Source organism: Delphinus delphis, chromosome 15, assembly GCF_949987515.2.
Source record: "Delphinus delphis chromosome 15, mDelDel1.2, whole genome shotgun sequence".
Classification (NCBI taxonomy): domain Eukaryota; kingdom Metazoa; phylum Chordata; class Mammalia; order Artiodactyla; family Delphinidae; genus Delphinus; species Delphinus delphis.
Window position 1 is genome coordinate 10,086,353 of NC_082697.1, and position 19,356 is coordinate 10,105,708.

General features: G+C 49.7%; 1 protein-coding gene across 1 annotated transcript in view; it reads left to right on the forward strand.

Moving 5' to 3' along the window:
• The first annotated feature begins 3,884 nt into the window (after positions 1 to 3,884).
• NFATC2 (nuclear factor of activated T cells 2) overlaps positions 3,885 to 19,356 on the forward strand; it is a 138,585-nt gene continuing 123,113 nt past the window's right edge. The window contains exon 1 of the mRNA XM_060032666.1: positions 3,885 to 4,014. Within this exon, the coding sequence (XP_059888649.1) occupies positions 3,885 to 4,014 (130 nt within the window). The remainder of the gene's footprint in view (positions 4,015 to 19,356) is intronic.

Sequence of the window (19,356 nt, forward strand, 5' to 3'; positions counted from 1 at the left end):
GTTCTTCCGCTCACTATTCTCTGGCTAACTTCTACTCAACCTTCTGTTCTCAGCTTCAATATCACCTCCCCAGGGAAGCCTTCCCTGAATTCCCCGTCAACATCAGCTTTCCTTGATCTAAGCTCTGTGGCATCTTCTTTCCTCCCATGGCGCTTACCTCAGTTTGTAATTGTACACTAGAGTAAATGCTCTTGAATGGAGCTGAATTCCTGGGCCAGGGTCAGACGTGTGCTAGGAGTTTCAAACTCTCAGTGGCCTCGCGAGCTTCCCATTGCACTTCTATTGGGGAACCCGGAGAAAAACTAAAAGGCTAGGGCCTCCGCGATGAGGCCAGTGGCAGGGCAGAGGGAAGGTTGACAGAGCTGCACTGTCAAGACCTCTATCCCACCCCCCAGCTTCCTGCTGTGGCCTCTGAATGCATAAAGGTCATGTGTTCTGCCCCCAGCCCTTGCTTTGAACGACACAAATTATTTATTTTGGAAATGAAAATATGCCTTCCCCCACACCCAAGCCGCACCCTTCAAAGTGGCCTTTAGAGAAGAAAACCCTCTTACTTCCCACTGCTCTAGCAGAAACTTTGTTATGGGTCAGGGCCTAATTTGAACCCCTTCCCTTAAAGAACTATGATTTGGTGCAGATCCTAGAAACTTTAAAAATATATCCACTGTTCAGAGGAACAACTTAGACAATTGGAGTATTATTTAGAATGTCCTGAACCATTCTCATAAGACTGAAGACTTTGTAGCAGTTTATCAGTTGTAAAGTGATTTTTACCTTTATTATCTCATCCTATTATTGGGTATCTCAAGAGGATATCAGTTGGGGGTAAGAATTTAGATTCTTGCCCAAATGGTTGGGTGGCCAGAGGAAGCCTTAGGGAGGAGGGCCCTTAAAGAGAAATATAAGGATCTTATATGCACGAGGACAAACTCTTTTACCCATCCATCCATCCATCTACTCTCCCTCCATCCATCCATCCACTTATCCATCCATCCATTTATCCATCCATCCATCTATTCATCCATTCACCCATTTGTCCGTCCATCCATCCATCATCCATCCATCCACTCATCTGTCCATTCATTTATCCATCTGCATATCCACACATCCATCGTACATAACGCTGTGAATGAGGCACTCTGACCCCTGCCCTAATGGGTCTCAGAAGGCTAGTGGAGATAAAATTCTCCAATTGGCCAAGCCTGCATCATTTGTTCACTTCTTTGCCAGGGGAGTATGGGACAGCTGGGTTGATAATTTTACCAAGATTGTATCAAGAGTAGTTTCCCAAAGGAACACACTGGGGTGTTGTTATCAGAAGAAGTGGGGAATGATGCCAGGGAGGCAAAATCAATAGATGTCCACTAGATTAGAGGCATTTAATCATCATGGATGGAGGGATGAAAAGGGACGCTTGAGGATGACACCAGCCTTTCTCCTTTTCTATATCACAAGGACTGGTTGGTTCCTTTGTTTATCCCTGACCAAGTTTCAGGGTTTGGATTTTGAGTCCTGTCGTAGGGGCCCAAGAGCATCCATCTCCTTCTAGATACTTGGCTATAAGCGTCGCAGCCTGGGTCACCTCCTCTCCTGACCTGAATTTATCAGCCACCCCTAAGATGCTTGTTGGATACACCCAATATACGTATGCTTATGCTTAGGAAACAAAGAAGAGGATTTGTTTATGCTCTGACAACCAGAAAGTGCTTCCCAAGACTCTGAAAGTTCGCAAATCTTGAGCCAGGCCCAGGACCCTGGAATGGGGTTTGTGTCTCTATTAGTGATTCTCACCTCGGGCCACACATTGGAAGCATCTGGGGGGCTTTTACGCAGTACTGATGCCTGGGCCTCAGACATTCTGATTATAACTGGCCCCTCCTGGGGCCCAGCCGTTTGAAGTTTTGGAACAGCTCTCCAGGTGAGTCTAATATGTAGCTTGGGTTAAGAGCCACTGGTCTGAGTGCAATTTGGAAAGCCCTATTCATTGCTGTGTCTCTTTGCTAACAGGATAGAAACATGATGAGGGTAGAGACCATGTCCTGCTGATGGCTGCATCCCCAAGATCTGTAGCAGTGCCAGGTACCAAGCAGGTGTCCAGCAAAGATCTGTGGAATGAATGATGATTGATAGCTTCACACAAACCCCTTAACGGAGCAGAGATGGCTCCCCCTGAAGAGCGCATCTTCTCTATACTTCTGGCACGTGGGGAAGGGTTTGAGTCAGTCCCCAGCTGAGATCAAGCTGTGGTTCTCAGGGACTCCTTGAACCTCTCCCACCTACTTTTCTGATCCAGCGATTCTCAACACTGGCTGCCCTTTAGATTCATCTGAGGTCATTAAAAAAAAACCCCAGAAAACAGCTTTGGGTGTTCCAGTTCAGTGAGTTTGGATTGAAACGTGGAAACAGGTTTTTTTTTTTTTAAAGTGTCTCAGGTGATGCTAACGTGCCGTAAGGGTTGAGGCCACTGCTCTCATCTCACCGTTTTTACCTGTGAGTCTGTTTTCTGACTTTAGCTAACTTGGTCCGAGACCCCTGGAAGTGTTTCATGGGGGGTGGTAGTAGGTTCTTATGTACTGTTCCCCAAATGCACCTGTTCATAACATTCACCTTGGGTGCCTGCTTAAAAATACACAACCCTGAGCCTTTACTCCAGACTTAGGGTTTCAGAGGCTCCAGTGAGGGGCCTGGGAATCTGTGTTTTTAACAAGCGTCCAGGCGTACTTGTCACTTGCCAACCTCTCCACCTGCACTGCCCTCCTTCCTGGTCTCCCACACAAGAACACCTTCTGGCTCTTACTTTCTTTTGGTTCCCACCGCCGGAACACTCTTCCCCCAGATCCTCCCATCAGTCTGGTTCAACCAAATGCTACCTTCCCAGAGAGGCCCTACCTGACCACCGAAGTGACCAAAGCCTCGTGAACCCCCAGCCTTTACCCTATATCTCTGGTGAGTTCTCTCCTGACACCCTAGGGGGATGATCTTTGCTCCCCTGTTTATCTCCTGCATGACTCTTCCCCCACCAGAAACTGAGCCCCAGCAGTGTCTGGTTCATGCTGGGTCCCCGGCACCTGGCCAAGAGGTATAGATGTAAAGGTGGGACTTGCGCTCTGAGAGTATCTCTGATTCTTTCCCAGGTCCTGGGAATTGAGTTCAGGGGCACTCAGGTGACTGATGTATATGAAAATCATGCCACAGCTGTGGGCAGAGAGGCACCTGGAGACACGAGTCTGCAAGAGAAGGGCGTGGGTGCACTCCCTCCCCCCTCCCCCCGCCCCCTTAGATTAGAAAAGAGGAAAAAGTTTGGGATCAGCCGGTCATAGAGGGCAAACGACAAGAGGCTTTCTCATCTGGAGGATCCGGCAGGGGCGCAGAGCTCACCGCGGGGAGGGTAGGAGCAGCGGCCGCACCAGAGCGCCTGGCGGTGGCCCCGGCGCGTTGTTACGCGCGGTGCCCGGGTAGTGCGGCCGGGGCAGCGCGGCCAGGGCCAGGGGGCGGCCTCTTTCCTCCTGGGCCCGCCCGCCACTCCTCCCCTCCCTTCCCCCCTCCCTCCCCGGGTCCCTGGGTGGCGGCCCCGCCCCCGCCGACCCGGCCGCGCTGTCCCCGCCTCCCCTCTCCCCTCCCCGGGCTGCAACAGGTGCCTCCCGGAGCAGGAAGCCCGCGCCGCCGCCGCCGCCGCTAAGCTCCCGCAGGAGCGTCCAGGACCCGCTGCGCCAGGCGCGCCGTCCCTGGACCCGGCGTGCGTTCCCACGAGGGCAGTGACCCCGCCGCTCCACCCGCCTCTCCGCCCCGCTTCCTGCCTCCTTCGCCACCCCCGACGAGGGCCCAGGAAACAGCCGAGCCTGCCCTCGCCCCCGGCCCGCCGCCCTCCCGCCGCTCTGCGCGCCATGGACGCCCAGGAGCCGCAGCCCGACCCCGACGGCGGGGGCGCCCCGGGCCACGAGCCTGGAGGCAGCCCCCAAGACGAGTTCGACTTTTCCATCCTCTTCGATTATGACTATTTGAATCCTATCGAAGGTCGGTGGAGGCTCGCCCCGGCTTGGCCTCCGAGCCCGGGCTGGGGCTTGGGCCTGGACAGTGGACACAGGGCCCCGTTTTGCCCCACGTGTCACACTTACTGGGGGGCCTGGAGCGGGGCGGGGGTGCCTCTCCCCCCGGCTGAGAGGGAGGGCGCGAGGCTTCAGGGACTGCAGCCGCCTTTAGGGGGCGCTAGGCTCACTCTGCCGGGTAGGGCGTTGGTTTCCAGTTACTTCTCCCTGATTGTCACTGGTAGCAAAGCCAAGGGTGGCAGGGGTCTCAGCTGGCCTCTTGCCTGCAGCTGGTCGTCAGAGGGCAAAGGAAGCTACTGGTTTGCCTTTGGAGGGAGGAGATGAGGAAGCCAGAGAATGGAGTTCGTGGGAAGGGGCTGGTGCAAACAGAGGGCAGGTGAAGCGGATCCTCCCACCTCCGGGCACCACCGCGTGCGAGCCCGTCGTTGGGGACTTTGTGTTGACACTGAGGAAGAGGTTGTCTGTGTCTAATGCTGGAGGGTGGTTTGACTTCATCTTAGGCGGCCGGCCCATTTCCTCCCTCGGGTCTGCCGCTGTTTGCACATCACCCCCATGGCTCAGTGTGAGCTTTATTCAGGGATCCCCCACCCCGCGGTCATCATGGCCGTGGGCGGTTGTGGATTCAGGAAGATGCAGGCTGTTCCTGCCTCAGCGACCTGTCGGTCTGTGCCTTCAAGTGCGCTCTGCGCTGGGGACCGGGGATTTCCCCAGGCTGGCCCGTCATTTCACGTGTTTAACAGGAGCCTTGGTCAGAAGGAGAAGGTGGTACACCCAACCTCACTGTATTTTTCTGGTTAGCAGGTTGTCTTGGAAAAAAAAAACAACCCAACTAGGCTTCCTGATTTTGACAGCCTAGCCCAGCCAGTGCTTATTGAAGCCTCTGGGGCAGGCCTGGTGGTAACTTCCAGATGCACTTGGGCTTGGCTGCATTAGGGAAAGCAGGAAGGGGTTGTGCTGCCTGCTATGTGTAGGAGGCCTTTTCCAGACTCTCCGGGGCTTGCTGTTTCCCAGAGATGCTGGGTTAGGCAGAGAAGTTTGAACTTTCCTTCCACAGCGTCTTCAGGTGAAGCTCCCTAGGTGAGGGGCTTGCTTTGATTTCAGAGACGCCCTCGCTCGGATACCAAGTGAAGACGGTAATTCGTAATTATTCTCTATTTTGGCTGGAGGTGGAAATAATTATCCAGCCAAAGAGACCGGTCTTCTTGAGTTGCAATCCGGAGGCCATCCTTTGCTTTGAAAAGATACAGTTAAGAATCTGCAAACGATCCCTCTAGCATCAGTGGTCTTGCTGTTTGTTGAGATTAAACTCCTGTTTTGCAGGGAACTAATACTTACACCCCTCCCAGATTCACAATCAACGATTTTTTTTTTTTCCTGCAGTGGGGGGAGATTTCCGGGGAAACAGTTTCCAAGCCAAATCCGATGGGAGGTGCTTTTTATAGTTTTTCTTAGCAAGGGGTGCTGGTGGCTGCCAGATGGGTGTCTAAATGACCACAACGAAGGCCCCAGAATCTATTTCTTAAAAATAAACTTTAGTTTTTGGACCAGTTTTAGATGTACAGAAAAGTTGTAAAGATAGTACGGCAAGTTCTCATATACCCAGCACCGCACCAAGCCCCCTCCCTATATGATGAGCATCTTACAGTAGTTGATACATTTGTTATAAATTAATGAGCCAATATTATGATACAGTAGTGTGGACCTAAGTCCGTACTTTATTCGCATTCAGACTGTCGTTTTTTATTTTATTTTATTTTTTTTTCATGAGCTTGACAGTTTTGAGGAGTACTGATAAAGTACATTGTAGGATGTCCCTTCAATGGGGTCTTATGTTTTTCTTATGGTTAGACAGGGCTATGGGTTTTGGGGGAGGAAGACCACAGAGGTAAAGTGACCATTTCCATCACATCATATCGAGGGTGCCTGCTGTCAACATGATTTATCACTACTGATGATGGCCTTGACCACCTGGCCGAGGTAGCCTTTGGCAGGTTCCTCCACTGTAAGGTTCCTCCTTTCTGAACTGTGCTCTTTGGAAGGAGGTCACTGTGTGCAGCCTCACTTGAGGAGTGAGGCATCGTGCTCTGAAATCTGTAAAATAATGACCCCTTGCTGGGAAGTCGGCAGCACAGAAACATCGTGGCTCAGGAAGAGAAGGGGTGTCGGGAGCCTTGAGAGGCTAAAGCGAGCTGTACCAGGTGTGGGTCTGGCTCACCCAGATGTTAACAGCAGTCCCCTCTCTCTTCTTCCACATGATGGGTCTCCCCAAGGGCCAGCACTAGCCCTTATCTTGCTACTGGGCTTTGTCCCAGGTGACAGTACGTTGGTGACGCACCTGAGGTGTTCTGCTTAACTCTGGGCGTGGGCTTGGCGAAAAACCAAAGAGGGAAGGGGACTGCTCGCGGGCCAGATGTTGTCAGAAGTTGGTGTCGGCACTTAGGGAACTTGGGGCAAGTCGGGGGCTCATTTTATGGAGACTGAACGTGTGGCAGGTGTTTGTTAGCTCGTGTAGCACCCCTCCGACCCTAGCAGGTAGGCACTGTTGTCACCCTCATTTTACAGAGGAGGATGCAAAGGCACAGACAGGTGAAGGAATTTCCCCAAGAAAGCAGGGCTGGTAAACGGCAGAGCTGAAATACGAACCTGGCTGTCCCGCTCCAGAGCCTGTTTTCTGTGCCTCGTTCCCTCTCTTGATGAGAGACACATGTAAAGCAGTTTGTCAGGGGCCTGGTACCATGCAAGACTGGAATTTAAAACATTTACCAACAGAGTGATCTTGGAAAAGTCATCTAACCTCTCTGGACCTCTGTTTGCTCAGCTGTCACGTGACTGAAATGATAGTGCTCACCTCATGGTGGTGTTTGCCTTGAATGGCTTAACCCACTTAAATCAGTTAACACAGAGTGTGATTTCTTACTAGCTTTTTACTAAAGCCTTGATTTTGTTAATAGAGGTGTTCAGTAATGTGAGTCATTATTCATTTACTCATCCATCTAACTATTGAGCACCTATGGTGTTAGATCCTGGGGATATAATAGGAAATGAGACTCAGTCCCTGCCCTCAATGAGTTAGAGCCTCTAATTGTTTTCTCTCGTCTAATTGCATTGACTAGTACCTCCAGTAGCATCTACCTGGTACTGGAAAGTAGACATCTTTGCTTTGTTCCTGACCCCAGCAGGAGTACCTTCAGTGTTGGCTTTGGAATCGAGACATATGTATTTAATTAGGTTAAGGAAGTATTCATCCATTTCTATTTTCATGAGAGTTTTGATTAAGAATGGGAGTTGAGTTATGCCGTAGACGTTTTAGCATCTCTGGAAAAATATGATTTTATTCTTCTAAGATCACTTATATTAATAGATTTCCTAATATTGAAATATTCCTGGTATCAACCCCACTTGCTCACTGTGTATTATTTTCTTATGGTGATGGGGCCGGCATCTACTGGATAATATTTTGTTCAGGATTTCTTTTAGCGGTATGTATGAGTGATACTTGTCTGTAATGTCCATTCTGGTATGCTGTTAGGTTTAAATTTCTTTCCTTCTCTATGTTCAGGAACGGCATGTGTATTATTGGGACTATCCAGTTTCTACAGTTGCGATAGAATTCCTCTGTGATGCCATCTAGATCTGGTGCCTTTTATGGGCTGGTTCTGCGATAGCTTTCTTGATTGTGTCTATGGGAACTGGTCTGTTTACCTTTTCTATTTCTACTGGAGTCAATTTTGGTAAACTTTATCTTTCTAAGAAATTATTTCCCCTCTCTGGATTTTCAGATGTATTTGCCTAGAGGCATTCAAAGTAAACTCTTATTTTTTTTCTACTGAGGGAGAGAGCTAAGTGTGTAGTAATATTGATAGAAAGAATGGGGACGGGACCATGGGAGTCCTGACCAGTGCTACTGAGCCCACCTTGGAGGGGAGAGGTGTGCTGGCTGTGATCAGACAGATCAGAAGTTTAATTTCTTCGTGTGTGCTTGTGAAGTCAATGCAGTCTTACTTCTCCCAACCTGTAATACACTGGGAGAGACGGGCTGGTCCTGGGAACACCCGGTCACCTCGCAGAGGTGCCAGATCTCCTCCGGGCTGCGTTGGGACTGACATGTCAGGAGCGCTTGCTTCTAGTCTACCTCAGTGGGTCTGGTGTGTCCCTCCTCCGATTCCTGGTAAGCCGATGCACGTGGCATTAACTTTGACCTTTCAGAAAGGAAAATGGACTCCTGGTCATTGCTTGTAAAGTTTACTCTGGTGATCCTTAAACTTTTCGGGTCACAGCCCTTTGAAAGGCTGATAAAAGCCATAGATCCCATACGTTGTAGGAGCACACTGCAGATGTGCACACCCTCCTGCACGGCTCCCCCCTCCACAAATCCCCACCCCAGCCAGCATCCCCTCTGCCCCCAGCGCACCTTTTATACCATTTCCAAGTACAGTCACAGGCCCTGCTGGAGCCCTAACGTCCCCTGCACTTCGACTCAGGGCCACCTGCTCCCAACCCATTCACAGGGCACAATTTAAACCTCATTCTTTCAGCACTCGCTCACTGAATGCTGGTTTTGTGCCAGGCCCTGTAGGGGTACAGAGACGAATGAGATGTGGTCCTGCCCTTGCCTGGCCCCCAGGCCAATGTGGGCCACAGCCTGGTAAACAAATTGGGACAAATGAGGTGCTGGGATATAGTATCATGGGGTTTTTTTTTGGTGCTTACTATAAATAGAGCTCTACCCTAAGCAAGCAGTCCGCTAAACACATGTGACATTCAGAGACGTTGCCGTCTGTGTCGAGTTAAGGACAGGCCTTAATAAGCTTGCTTTGTACAAATAGTGTCTCCAGGTGCAGCTGGAAAGGTGAAATGAGGGCTGAACTGAGCCGCGGCCTCGTCAAGGGAGTCAAAAGGACTAGGGAGAAAGTTGCCTTAATCACGCTCTGCTATTGCACACATGCCATCCCAGCTTCCAAATTAAAGGCCTTCTGTTCTTAAGGTGGCCTTAGCTTTTGATCTGGAGTAGAGGTTCTTAGAATCTTAAAGCTGTGTTATTTGAGTTTGTTCCCAAGGCTTTTTAGTCCTGTACGGTGATGGGGTTGAATAAATTGGAAAAATGCAGCATTGGTGGCCAGTGGTCCTCAATCCTGGCTACACGCTAGACTGTTCCAGCTGTACCCAGGACCGGTGAAGTCAGACTCCTTGGGGGTCAGTTAACTTTTGCTGAGAGTCGTTGAGCGGTACATGGCAGGGCAGGCCTCGAACCCAGGCAGTGAGGATCCCAGTCTCTGCCCTCAGCACTACAGCTCAGCCAGTATCTCACTGACTCCAGCGTTCCTGGGTCCCCTGTACGCCAGCATGGGGTGCATTCACCCCATAAATTTGCTATTTATGTACTTATCAATTGTATGTTCACTGCTGTCCTAATGGGATTATACTCCTAAAACATGCAACAAAAATGAAAGTGGGAAAGGACAGCATATAAACGGGAGTTCTGCTGTTCCTGTATTTCTTTCTACATCCCAGTAGATTGTCATGCATGCCTCCTGGGGTACATGTTCCCCCCAACTCCAGGGGCCATTGGCTCAGCAAGTCAGAGCGCCAGATCTGAAATCTGGGAATCCTGGCTTGAAATTCTGACTTAGCTGTCTCCTACCTGCGTGACCTTGGCCAAGCAAAAGTACCTGGCATTAGCAAGCATGCAATAAATCGTTGCCCAATAAATGGATGAAAAGTTGCATAATTCCTTATTAGTGGTATGCCTCAGGGCAGGTGATTTTGATCCCCTGCGCTTGTGTTTTCTCATCTGTGAAATGGGGGTGGAGATGGCAGGTGCCCACGAGGCGGTGTGATTAAGTGCAGGCAGCGGGGCTGTGTGAGTGTCGGGTGGCCGTGGTGGTGGGCTTCGAGATGTCTTCTGGCTCGCCTGACTTCTTGAGAGCATTGGTTCCTTGGAGGAGAGAGTCTTTGCCTTGGCCTTTGATGAATCCCGAGTCTTAAGAGAAGATGCTCTTTGGCGAGGAGCCACTGGCTGTTGGGCTTCAGTTGGCATCACAGCAGGTTATCCAACTTACGTACGATCAGTTCTGACTCATTGGGCCCCTGCCTCAGCCCCAGAGCTTGGCCGGCTGCAAAAGCTTTCTCAGTTGACCTGACTCGCAGGCTGCAAGGTTCCCTGTGGCTGCCTCTGTGAGAGGCAGGGCCTCCCCAGGTGTCCTGCCCTGGCCCCCCAGGACCCCCTGAGCCAGGGCCAGGAAGAGGCAGCCTTGGAAAGTGCAGCGTGATTGATGCCTTGTGGCTTCCCCCCACGAAGGGACTTCCTCTTTCCTCTCTGCCCAGCACAGGAAATAGCCACAGGGCTCCACAGAGCTCCAGCCAAACTCGGCTTCCCTGGGCTAGTGCGAGGTTCGGTTTTTGCCGATTGTTCCCAAACTGAGCTCAGGGAAGAAGGCAAGACTCGGTCCTGAGGCTCTTCCTGGGATGCGTCAGGGGCTGTGAGCTTTCCTGCCTGGAGCAGAGCCCCACATAGGTTCCCCCAAAGCAAGAGGAACTGCCTTTGACTTTTTCCTGAACTTCTTTTCTTACGAACTTTTCCAAATATATGGAAAAGTAGAGACAGTGGTATAGTTAACTCCCATGTTCCCACGTGCCCAGCTTCAACAATTATCAACATAAGGCCAATCTTATGTCATCTCTGCCTCAGTGTATTCTCCGCATCTCCACCCCTGCTTACTTTAAATCACATTCCAGGTGGCATAATATTTTATTAATAAATAGTATGTAGCTCAAAAGTAAGGGCTCTTGAAAAAAAATCAAACACCATTATCAAACCTGAAAAGGAATAATACTTAACTTCAAATGTCCAGTGTTTAAATTTCCTGCTTGTCTCACAAGGATCTTTTTATGGTTCATTTGTTTGAACCAAGATCCTCACAGTGTAATTGGTTGACATGGCCATTTATGTCTCTTTTATTTTATAAAAATCGCCATCAGTCTGTTTTCTTGCCGTTTATCTGTGGAAGAAGCAGGGTCGTTTTTCCTGTGCTGTTCTCCACGTGGTGGATTTGCCAGTGGCATCCCTGTGGTGTTTTTTTAACGTGTTCCTTTGTCCCTTGCATCTCCTACAGACTGGCATTTAGATCTAAAGTCCTATGCCTTGGACCTTTAGTGCTTTTTTTCCTCTGCAAGAGAAATATATCAAAGGTAGACGGGAAGCTACAGGAGGAGCAGAGAGATTGCTTTTCCCGAGTTGGCATTTGGGGACCCTCCATGCGTCCTAGTCTGAGGTTTGGGGAAAGAGCATTTTCTCACCTGGACCTGTTTTAGTTAATATGACATATTTCTAAAAGCCAGTCCTTCTGTGTGAATTTTAATTGAGCCACGCCTGAGTGAGCTGTCTGAAGTCAGAAAGTTGCCTGCAAAGCTCAGGGTTTATAAAGGTCCTTATCAAAACAAACCTGCTTGGGTGTGCTGAAAAAGGGTGCCCGTTAGACGAGGAGGTGGGGAACGCTTTAAGTCTGCAGTGCCTGCGAAAGTCATTGTAAAGACTTCAGAAAGGGGCTGTTTTTTACCTGTGTGATCCTAAGAAGGTGGGATGAGGGTCTGAAATCCGCAACAGGTGACATCACCTCCGTTGCCAAGGAGAAAGGAGGAATGTCATTAATGACCGGGCTTGGCAGGGGCCACGGATGAAGTGTGCCCGCCCTTGGGGAACACGGCACCAAAGTGAAAGCTCCTGGGGACGAGTGTAAATAAAACACCCATCTGTCGATCAGGTATTAATTTTAAGTCTCTGCCCCTGGCCCAGGGTTATGGGGCCCCACTGTCTTCAAGTGGAAGTTTCCACTTGGATTTCAAGGTGCCTGAAAGAAAGGTGGAAATCAGCTTCGCAGGCCGTGACAGGGGTTGTAGGACTCCATAAAGGGTACAGCTCTTTGAGGGGCTGGCGTAAAGGCGAGGGGGCCTTTGCTGAGTGAGTTAGAGGAAGGAAAGCAAGGAAGGTGGCCGTGCCCGTGTCGCCTTGTGCAGGGCTTTGACGGAGAGGCGGGGTAGCCACGCAAGCCCTGTTTCTGAGGAAGGATTATCTGAGGTCTACTTCTGGCTAATTCTTCTGCCCAGATCTTTCCTTTTCCTTTTGGCGAGGAAGTCGCTCTCTGTTGAGTACTGCGTGACAAATGCGGAGAGACTGTCTTTTCTTAGAGACAGATCTCCCTGAAGCACAAGTTCAATCTCAAATGCCTGTCTTCTTGAAAAACGGAGGCGGTATGGCAAGGTGACCAGGCAAGTAAAGTCTGATGTCATCATTGATGGACTGTTACACAGAGATGCAAAAGAAAGTGCAGATGCATACGACATGGTTAAATCTCAGACATAAGGTTGAGGAAAACTGTGACATGTACATCTCGGACGGTTTTATTTATACAATGGTCAAAGCAGGCAAACCCAGGCTATAGCGAGAGAAGGCAGGCGAGCGGGTCCCCCTGAATGAGGGTTATTGGCTGGGGAGGGCCACCAGAGAACCCTCTGGCAGGATGGAAACATTCTGTATCTTGATTGGTTGGCTACACGGTGCGTACATTTGTAAAAAGGCACGAGGTGTGCTTCTAATATCTGTGCATTTGACTGCATTTAAATGATGTCTCAGTTTGAACCCCAGCTCTGCCCCTGACTGTTTTTGTGACTTTGGGTGAATCCTCGCGCCCCTGAGTCTCAGGGCCCCCCTCTGCAACACAGAGGAGTTGATGGTTCCGGCTTCTTCCCAGGGTGCTTGTAAACCCCAGAGAGAGAGGTAATACACGGGAAAGCTCGAGGCGCGGTGAACGACTAAAAATAGGAAGGTCTTTGAACTTCTTAAAAGCGCGAGGGCCCCATGGAATGACTTGCAACCGGTTCTTTCTATCCTAATTTGAGGACAGAGGTGAGGTCCCATGTCTGCCAGATGCCTGGGCCCTGCTGCCCCCATCCAAAAGCTGACCTTGAGGCACATGGGTTGCAGATTCCATACATTTCTCTGGTTCTCTCCAAAAGGAATACGTGTCAGCCTGCGGGTGCGTGTGTTTTTGCAAACAGCCATGCCAGTAGCCAGTCTGTAAGGCTCGGTGCTTGCAAATTGTCCCGGGTCCTGGATCCTGTGTTCCAGGCGCCTGGCCTCATGGCAGGCTGCCTGGGAGGCAGGACCGAGCCCTCCTTTCTGCCCTGTCTGGAGAAGGCAGACAGCTGCCTTAGCTGGGGCAAGGTCAGCAAAGAGCATAGCGTTCAAGGTGGCTTTTTCTAGTGGTTCCACACTGACGAGACAGGATGGTAAACTGCCTTTCTTCCCTTTCTGGCATTTCTGGACCTGACTTATCTGGATGGAATTTCTCACCTCTCATGCCCTGCTTCTGGACACGTCATCTCTGAATGATGGGTGTGACAACCTGATTCTCCGTCATTATTAATACACACGATTCATTGATTGGGAATCCAGTTACTGTTCGGCATTTGTGCATGGTGGGGACAGTAGGGGCATGGGGGGCCCTTTGGAAAGTTTGCTAAGTGCTGAATTTATTACTTGAAGCGCAATCTGTAATTTTTCAAAGAAGGTCTTTCCTGTAGGTGGTGCAAGCTGCCGGATGAAAAATCCATCCACCTTTTGCTCCTCTTGGCGTTTCCTGCAGCCCCCAACACAAAGGAGGTTATGAGAGTAGTGGGATGGAGGGAGGCAGGATTCCTTCCCTCCATCTTCCCCCCTGTCCTCTGGCTGCACGTGTACAGTGCCAGGTTGTGGCATCCTAATGCTGCCATGGCAACAGACTGTGATGTCTCAAACCCAGGGCCCGGAACTCACACCACCTTGGGGTGTCAGCTCATTGAGAGGTGGGTCTATCACCTCAGACAGGGATGGACTGCAGCTCTGGGGCCCTGCTGCCAGCCTGAGGGGCGTCTGGCCTCCAGGCCATGCCCTGGCTTCTCTCTTCCGAGTCGTTCAAGCCTGAGAGCACCGGTTCGTGCGGTCCCTTCCCCCTTCCCCCTTCCCCAAAGGACAGATGCCTCATGTAGGTTCCTTAGCTGGGTTTCTATTTTGGTCATTCTATTCTGCTTCCTGAAAATCCCACCCGCCTGTCATTCTAGGCGGAGAAGATGTTCTCTTGCTGTTCCTTTTTTCAAAAGCGATCTGTTGGCTGGTGAGTTGGTGCTGGCGGCTGTCTCAGACTTGGCCGTGTGTCCTTAAGGGTGAGCAACAGGCCCGCCAGAGGCTCCCAGAGGGCAGGCACTGGCAGAGAGCTCCTTGTGGCCTGAGTGGGATTTTTAAATAATCGTTGACTCAATCCTGGGGCAAATGGAGGGATTGTGAATATTCCAGAAGAAAGGAATCCGTGTCTTTAGTTGTCTAGGGCAGCCTACCTCATGATGGGGCTCCAGAGCAGTTCCTATTCAGGGGACACCTCATTTCTATGTGTTGGAATTAAGGTATCGCCATCCAGGAAATATCCCCTTTCATGTGTTACGCGGGTGGAGGAGCTGGGTGGGCTGCCTGAGACTGAATCTGGCTCTGCCGCTTAGAAGCTGTGTGACCTTGGGCAAATTAATCACCCTCTCTGAGCCTCACGTTCCCCATTTATAAAATGAGGAAACTCTATCACCTGCTTCGTAGGCCTTTTGTAAGACAAACATTAGTATATGCTAAGTGCATACATAGTGGTTCTTGGTATAAAGTATAGGGTAGAGATGTGTTAGTGAGAATCATTTTTGTTACTGCAACTAGCTCACTGTGTCACTAACATTTTAGTAAGATTTAGTTGATACCCCAGGTACCCCAGAAGAGGGAGTACAAAGCATGGAGTGGAGGGGGTGTTCAGGCATTCTTTACCTACTCCACATATTTTCTGAAGGCTAGCAGAAAAAGAGAATTCCCAAAGTTCTGACCAATCCATTTTATTTTTATAAAAATTTCTTCCCTTTTTCTTTTTTAATGCTTTGGAAGGCACTTGGGGGCCAGTGTGTGTCACACTTTCAAGTTGTAAAATAAGGCAATGAAAGCAGAGCAAGGGGAGAATTTTCACTTAGAAGATCGTTCGTTCCGTAATGATAATACGAGTACACTGGAAGGCCCCATTTACTGAGTGTTTATTTTGTGTGTTTTGGGCTTCATGTGGATAAGGTGAAACGTCAGGTGGGTATTGTCACCAGCCTCAGCAACTGTGTTATACACGGGGACTCAGAGGTCCCCCAGGTCACACAGCTGGACGGGGGGTGGGGGAGAGGGGTGACGCCGTGGAGCTGGGCGCCCCTAGCACTGTATATGGACCGAGACCCGGACCTCCGTTCAGACGCCTTACTAGGGCAGGGCTGGACTGGCCTCCCCAGCAATCTTGTCTTGCGGTTTTGGGAAGTGGCCAGAGATCTCCCCAAATATTCATGGGGCCTAGATGTTGGGGTGAGCCCCTGGGGACTTGGCGGAAGGAAGGGCGAGGATAATTCGACCTTCAGATGTCTGCTGCAGAAATGATTTACCTGCCGGGGCTGACGGGGAGCGGAGGTCTCATTTCTGAATCAGTTCAGGTTTGACTCGTGGATGGATGCTCCCAGCATTCTTTTGGGCCCTGGCTGTGTGCCGCGCCCGGAACTGTAGGGCCTAGAGCAGTGGTTCCCAGCTGCGGGTGATTCTGCCTCGCAGGAGGAATTCGGCAATGCGTGGAGATGCTTCTGGTTGTTCCAGCTGAGAGAGGGGAGGGGGTGCTACTGGCATCTAGTGGGTAGAGGCCGGGGCTGCTGCTAAACATCCTACAGCCTCACAGTGAAGAAGTCTGTAGCCCCCAGTGTCAGTAGTTCTGAGGTTGAGAACCCCTGGTGTCAGGTCTGCTGGGTTCAAGCTGTGAGACCTCGGGCGAGTTAATTCACCTCTTTGTGCCTCAGTTAGCCCATCTGTAAAAGGGGAGTAAACAGCGCCCATGTCCTAGGTTGTGAGAATTAAATAATTTACTGCATGTAATGTGTTTACAACAGAGCCTGGCAGATAAATTCTCAGCACATGTTAGCTGCTGCTGCTGTTGTTATTATTATGATTATCGGCCTTTATCTGCCTTCAGAAAGCTCACTGTCTAGTAGGGAGACAGACGAGTGAATCTATACTTGATAGACTTCACTACACGACTCCTCAGGTTCTGGCAACACTACAGAGTCTGTAGTGTCTGATCCAGCCTAGGGAGGGCTTTTAGGAAGAGGTGGCCCAAGTGAAATCTTGATGGACAAATAGTGGCTTTCTAGGTAAAGTGAGGACAGGAGGTATGGAAGGGTGTTCTGGGCATGGGGAACAGCATGTGCAAAAGCATGGAGGCACAGAGGACTGAGAGCAGCAACCTCTGAATCCCTCATCTCTGCCTCCACCTTCTGCCTCTTTCGGAATCCTGATGCCTCGAGTGTGGGCTGGGTACCTCGCACGGCAAGTGGGACGGTTTCACGGGCCGCCCCAATGAGTACATTGCATACGCGGGTCATCCCCTTGGCAGGGCACCTTCTCTTGAGTCAGGAGTGAGGCCTCCGTCAGGTGCTACTGTGTCTTAAACGCCTTTCTTTCTGATACTTGCTGTTTCCTCCCCCAATTCCAACTTTAAAAAAGGCAGACTTTCTGGGGTCGTGGAAATGTCCTGCGTCATGATTGTGGTAGTGACAAGGGTGTAGAACATCTGGCAAAAACTCACTGAACTCTGCCCTCAAAATCTGTACGTATAAATGATAACCTCATTTAAATAAAGAGCATCAAGGAGGAAAAAAAGTGGGCCTCAGGCTCAGAGCCTTTGGCTAGCAACAGCGTCTCGCTTGAATTTAGTAACTTTTATTTTGATTGTAGTTTTACCCTACCTTCTATTTATGGAAGTGACACTGATTTTCCATTTGTGGTATGGGTGTAAAGTTTCCGTAAAAAAAAAAAGAAAGTAATAGGCGAACGAATTTAACTTGAAATATTAAGTGAATAATATTCACTGGTGTGCATGAATACAGCAAAGATCATGCAAGTGGTAAGAAGAGCAAGCTTTCTGGAAACCCTTCTGAGAGAATGTGGTGCTTCTGAGATGAGACGAGCTTGGCCCAGTGCTGTGCGGGCAGAGCGAGGGAGCTCTCTGCAAGGGTGGCGGTTGTTTACGGAGAAATAGTGGAGAATCCTAGCTACTTAAAGAAATATTTTAATCATGAGCCTTTTGTCTGTGAGAATTACTGTCAAATACCCAGGGGAATGAGAATTAAATGATTATAAATTACCTCCATATTACTTGCTTGTGGGTAAACTTTCAAAATCTTGGGGAGAGAAAAGAAAAAGAAACTCCGCTGCTTGGATTAATTAAAACCAATGTAAATGCTTTAAATGCTTCTGCTCAGCAAACTGGCCTTTTCTCTTTTTCATTGCTGCCCCGGAGTGTGAGTGATGTGTGTTTTTATGGCAAAAGTTTCTGTGACTTTCACATCAGCCCCGAGGGGGTGTTTCTGATAAGATGTAATGCAGTTTTTCTGATAAGGCCGGAATTCTTGCTAAGAGGCTTTCTGTGTTTTGTTTTGCTCGTTCGCAGGGCAATGGATTATCAGAATGTTGTCGGACACGGATTTGACCTGGATCTCTTCCTAGATGAAAAATCTGTGCTCTGTTACCTGCCAGGAAGGCTGTGTGTGTGTGTGTGTGTGTGTGTGTGCGTGCGCGCGCGCGTGCAGGCACAAGTACAAGTTTATATTGAACTGCAGCTTTACAAGAACTCTAGACCCTACAGACTCTAGTTAGAAAAATGAAAGGACGTCAGAGCCAGAAGCAGCCAAGGAGACCGATCTGGTTTAACGCCGTCCGGTTACAAATGAGGAGGCTGAGACCTAGAGTGGGTGGGGGACTTTTCCAAGGTCACACAACTAGTTAGTGGCAGAGTAGGACTAGAACGCAATTTCCTGCTTCCTAAACCAGGTGTCATTGCTATATATCATGTTATGTCACCCCCCCCTTTAAAATAAATAAAATAAAAACATGTGCCTTTTGGAAATTATCTTTCTATTCTCAGTGTAGTACAGAAGTCAGAGTCTCCTTTCTGCCTCTGCCCCTAATCACTTAGCTCTTCTCCCTGGAGGAAATCACTGTTACCTGTAACTTCCAGGGAAAGCCTGTGTACCCATAAGCATTGTGTGTGTGTGTGTGTGTGTGTGTGTGTGTGTGTGTGTGTGTGTGTGTGTGTGTGTGTGTGTGTGTGTACACACTCACCCTCTGTTTCTATCCTGTGCATACTGTGTGCATCTTCAACAGTATCTTGTGGTCATTCTATATCAATGTAAAAAGAACCTTTTCAACCCTTTTTGTAACTGTATTGTATCTCACTATGTGAATGACAGAATTTAACCCATCCCCAGCTGATGGACCGTAGGTTGCTTCCAGTCTTTGGGGATTATAAACAGGGCTGGACTGACTAAACTTATGCATACCTGATTTTGCACATGTGCTGGATAAATTTCTAAAAGTGACATTGCTTGATTCCAAGTATACGTGCGTTTGGAATTTAGATAGATATTACCAAATCACCCTCTCTTAAGGTTATGTCTTTCTACCGTTTGTTTTGGATGTTAGCATCTTTGAGGAGTAGTTTAAATATGTCATGCTTTGTTCAGCAGACCGACAAATATTTTTGGAGGGCCTGCTTTGTGGCAGGTCCTGTCCAGTCGTTAGGAATACAGTGGGGGTGGGGTGGGGTGGTGAGAGAGTCCTCATGGAATTGACTGATTGTGGAGGTGGGGCTGGGAGTTGGGGGAGAGGCAGATGATAAGTTAACTACAGAATTACTGAATTAGAATTGTGAGAAGTGCAGTGGAGCAGAGCAGGGAAGTGTGAGTGGGGTCTGATCTCGTCAAGGTCAGAAGGACTTCTGAGAGCATACTTTAGCCAAGCTTCAGGGAAGGAGCAGTTTTAGTTACGAAGAGAGCTGGGTGGGGGAGGAGTTGTTGAGCAGAGGGACCAGCAAGTGCAAAGGTCCTGAGGCAGAAAGGAGCTTGGCATTTTCTGAGAATGACAGCCAGTTTGGCTGGAGTCCGGGGAGAGAGGAGAGGGGAGAGGGGAGAGAGAGGCAAGGCTAGAGGGGCAGGCAGAGGCTCGACCGGGCTGACCTAGTTGAGGTTGTTTATCTTGATCCTAGGAGCTGTGGAAAGCCATTTCTGAGCTCTCACCTGGGGTGGGGCACCACCTGAACCCTATGAGATCAGCTCAGCTGAACCACTCCAGGATGGCCCAGAAAGGGCACCAAGGAAGTGGAGGATCACCTGTGTGCACCAACCAGCTCTTCTGTTACAGGGCAGAAGCCAGCCACAGGCTATGTGCAAACAA